This window comes from Gymnogyps californianus, chromosome 12, assembly GCF_018139145.2.
Source record: "Gymnogyps californianus isolate 813 chromosome 12, ASM1813914v2, whole genome shotgun sequence".
In the NCBI taxonomy this organism is placed as follows: Eukaryota; Metazoa; Chordata; class Aves; order Accipitriformes; family Cathartidae; genus Gymnogyps; species Gymnogyps californianus.
Window position 1 is genome coordinate 19,953,341 of NC_059482.1, and position 4,389 is coordinate 19,957,729.

A 4,389-nucleotide genomic window follows, 5' to 3' on the forward strand; every position below is an offset into this window, starting at 1 on the left:
AAACAGTTTTGATCAACAGTGCCCTAGCAAGGTTATTGTTTGTAAATATATAAAGTGCATATTACTTCAAAATTAAGAAGCATATGGCTGATATTATTTCACTCTGTTGTCTAATTTGATAATATTGTGTGCTGCAATCCAGACTGACCTGTCATGGGATTCACTGTAACACGATTCCAGATTGATAAACTACGTTACTGAGTTTTTAAAAGTGAGTTACAGAGGTTAAACTACAAATTATACATCTAAAAAACATAACAAAAATATCCAAATATAACCTTGTAGAACATCTTCAACATCTTTTGTTACGGCCATCAGAACACATACAATTAATTTCTGTAACGTATAATACATCAATTATTCATTTTTAACATGTATATTTTATACCTCCGTGTCAAGTATGCCCACATTGCCTTTTATAATCTGGATAATTTATCAGAAGTCAACCTTCCTCCCATTTTCCTTCCACATATTTTAACTCAAGAAAAAAAACTCTCTTATCAGCAATGCCACTTAGTTACTGATACAAATTAAGCAGATGTATTAATTATGAATGACCATTGCCACATAGTTCAACCATGGATCTTGTGTCAGAAGTTATTGTTTATGTGACATCATTTAACTGTGGTTAACTTTGGTTGCATTATTTAGCTGGAAACTGTAGGTAATAGAGCAAAGTATTACAGTACACATCTGCAACAGTTATGAAATTTTAGCCCGAAAAACTGACTGATTTGGTCCTGTATGAGAAGATAAATACTTGAAGTCGGACATCTGAGATCCCAAACAATTTTCCTCAGAAACTTAAAAGGGCAACTCTGTATGTTGAACTGGGAAGCACGGTCACCATCACCAGCTGCCTCAGGAAAGACAGACACTCTATGAAGCAGGCAGTAACTTAATATTTATGCTAATACGGTGAAGCACTACAGCTTTGAAAAAGATCAGATTCAAATTATATGACACTTGAGATGGAGTCAGCCTGAAATTGCTTAGGCAAAGCAGGCAAGCAAATATTAAAATTCCTTACTTGGAGTTTCTTGAATACAATTTACCTCATTTAAATTAATCTGTGTGTCTACAGTTAAAGGAAGCTATTTCTCAGCAGTTCAGAGGACCTGATACAACATAAGATGCATATTAACAAATGGAAATACGATCTTCTGTAAATCATACTACTAGATTGTCCCCAGATTTCTGTTTTAGGATTTAACCTACTCCTATACATGAACAGTAAGCTTCTGCTTGTGGACACATAAATTGCCTGATTTGCAGTTAAATGAACTACAGATAAGAGGCAAGTAGTCCATGCAATGAATGGGTCCAAAATAGAAAGGTTTCCAGTTTCTGAGTGGATCACCCTTCCACTGTATTTCTATAAATTTGAAAGCTTTCTATTGTATTAAATCATTTTATCACAGCTTGTAACTTCCCCTAAGAGCCCCTTAACTGTGCAATATGAACAGAGTACATGTGTACAATTTGTAGGATAAGGTTATATAGCCTTATCCTTAAGTGATTACTTGTGCAAGTTTTCTGTTTTAGTTTTTAGTCTCAGCATACTAAGAATAGCTCCAGTGCCTTACTTCGTCTGAAACCAATGATTTAGATACTATGCTGTGATCTCTTCATTTAACAGTTTACTATTTCTACATACTGAGTTTTAGCACAGGCTAAAGTGGATAGCATGGGAAAAACAACCACTAAAAGAAAAGGCTGTGATAAATCACTGCAACAGAAATCAGAGCTAAAATGCTATTTTTTTGTGATTTTTTACCATGGATACAAACTAGCCTCACTTTAATCCTTTTGGTTTAAAGCAGAAAAGAACAATGGCACGATATTCAAAAGAAATCTTGTACTCACTGTGTTACCTGTGAGTCAACACACTTCTTTGCTTTAACAGGAGACATTTTTTGGTGAGTAGGGGATTTTTTTTGAGAATCAGTTCAGAGACTGGACGTGTCACTACAGCATGCAAAAAAAATGAGCAGAAAATACTTAATGGCTTTTTTGTTGTTGTTTAATAGAACATGAAGCAGCAAGATGCCCTTTCTCAGTGAAAGGTAACCATAAAATGACAAATTAAGACCTTGAAAAAGCCTCAAGCTTTATTGTGCCTTCTCATTCCCACCAAACTTTAGAGGTATCTGATCAAGAATTCTCTGAATGAACTGCTACATTGCAAGAAAATCAAATATAACTTGTCCTTTAGTCTTTCTACAGGTATCTATAATTGGTCAAAGTTATATCAAAGTTAGGAAAATTTTTTTTTTTTCCCTGTCACAGTAGTAATTCTTAAGTTTTAATAATGAATGTTTAGCTGCTGGTGGTGGGAAGCAATGAAATGCAACAAAGCTGCACATCATACAGGCATACTTTCATTCTGATTTGAATAAAAGTTAAAAGTCTCAACAAAACTAAACAAAATCAACTGATGAGATCATTCTTCAGTCTTCTCCAAAGGCATTTGGTTACTCACTCACTAGCTTCCTTTTGGAAAGCCATGAGTTGTGATGCCTATGGAAATGACATGCAGCTTCCAGAACAGCGCACAAAGTTAACCTTATCACCTGGTTCTGAAACTCAATTCTCTATTCTTTCAGTCTAGCTTACACACAGAAGCTGATGTGCTCTGCCTTAATGACTTCAAGCTTAGTCCCTACCAGGCCATTTATTACTGCTTGGCAACCTGAATCAACCTCCTTTAGGTGGAGGCTTATTAATAGAGGAGTCCATGCCTGGGAGACCTGTCCTTTTCCGGGCTGCAGTCTCTATTTTCCGCACCAGGTCCACATCCCACCGATGGGTCACAAAACTAACCACGGCTCCAGGGGCCTTGCTTCCAACCCGTCCAACTCGCCCCACACGGTGCAGGTAGTCCTGCAGGGTGTCTGGGAAGTCATAGTTGACCACTAGCTGCACACTGCTGGTGTCCAGCCCCCGCGAGGCAAGGTCAGTGCAGACAAGGACAGACACGTCACCCTTCTGGAAGGAGGCAAAGATGCCAGCTCTAGCAGCTGCTGACATCTGTCCCTGCAACCTCAGGTGCTTGATTTTGTGGTCATCCAGGACGTAGCCCAGCCAGTTGACAGTGCTGGCACTGTTGCAGAAGATAAGAACAGCCCCACCAGATGCTGGGTGCTCCTTGAGTAGCTGCAGCAGTTCGGGCAGCTTGTCCCGGCCTTTGAGGCGGAAAAACTTCTGCTGGACATGGGGTGGCAGGCGGTGCAGGCTCTGGGTGGCAAGGGTGACAAACCGGCCCACGTCGGTGAACTTCCCCAGCGTCTGGCTCAGCCCCGCGGGGAAGGTGGCTCCAACCACCACCACCTGGGTCCTCGCCTCCCCGGGGCCAGCCGGCCCGGGGGCGCCAGCGGCCAGGGGCGCGTGTGCCAGGATCTCCTCCAGCGGCTCCACGAAGGAGTCGTCCATCAGGGCGTCCGCCTCGTCCAGCACCATCCAGCGCAGCCGCCCCAGGGCCAGGAAGCGCCGCCGCAGCGCCTCCCGCAGCGCCCCGGGGGTGCCCAGCAGCACGGCGGCACCCGGCGGCGGCGCCCGCAGCTGCCTCCGCAGCCCGCCCGCGGCGCCGCCGCCCGTCAGCCCGCGCACCTGCAGCCCCGCCGGCCGGCACAGCGCCGCCGCCACCGCGCCGACCTGCGCCGCCAGCTCCCGCGACGGCAGCACCACCAGCCCGCGGGGCGACGCCGGCCCCGCCGCCTCCGACGCCGGCCCGTCGGGGCGGGAGAGCAGCTCGTCCAGCAGCGGCAGCAGGTAGGCCAGCGTCTTGCCGCTGCCGGTCTCGGCGGCGCAGAGGGCGCTGCGGCCGCGGCGCAGCGCGGGGATGGCGAGGCGCTGCACCGCCGTGGGGCGGCCGATGGAGAAGCCCTCCAGGCCGGCCAGCAGCGCTGGCTGCAGCCCCATCTCGGCGAAGGACGGGCCCTGCCCCGCGTCAGGCGGCGGCGCCTGCAGGCCGGGAGCCGCCTCCTGTGATGGCTCCAGCTGGAAGTAGTCCCCGCAGGCCTTCCTGTGCTTCCAGCCCGCCGACACCAGCTGCGGCCGCTCCCAGCGCCCCACCGTCTGCCAGCGGGGCTGGCTCAGCTCTGGCCGCCGGCTCCGCAGCAGCAGCTTCCCGGGCCGCGCCGCCGCCGCCGCCTCCCCTTGCCCGCGCCGACGGCGCTGCGCACCCCGCTGCAGGCGCAGCCGCAGGGCCCAAGGGACGCGCACCACGTTCCCGGGGGCCTGCGCGCCCGCCGCCGCCGCCCGGGTGGCCGCCAACCGCCGCGGCAGCAGCGGGAGGGCGGCCGCTGTCCCGCCGCGGCTCAGCGCCATGGCGGCCTCTCACGTGGCGGCGGCGCTGCCCGATGACGCCGTGAAGAGACGCTTCCCCCG

The 4,389-nt window shown here is 49.4% G+C and overlaps 1 protein-coding gene across 1 annotated transcript; it reads right to left on the reverse strand.

Annotated features, from left to right (window-relative positions):
• Nucleotides 1–1,208: 1,208 nt before the first annotated feature.
• DDX28 (DEAD-box helicase 28) lies at nt 1,209–4,329 on the reverse strand. Its single transcript, XM_050903842.1, has one exon. It carries the CDS (start codon nt 4,327–4,329, stop codon nt 2,698–2,700), a length of 1,632 nt encoding a protein of 543 aa, XP_050759799.1. The 3' UTR covers nt 1,209–2,697.
• Between the last annotated feature and the right edge of the window lie 60 nt (nt 4,330–4,389).

Excerpts from the sequence above, each read along its gene's own strand:
- DDX28 (XM_050903842.1), bottom strand. The coding sequence starts at position 4,329 with ATGGCGCTGAGCCGCGGCGGGACAGCGGCCGCCCTCCCGCTGCTGCCG.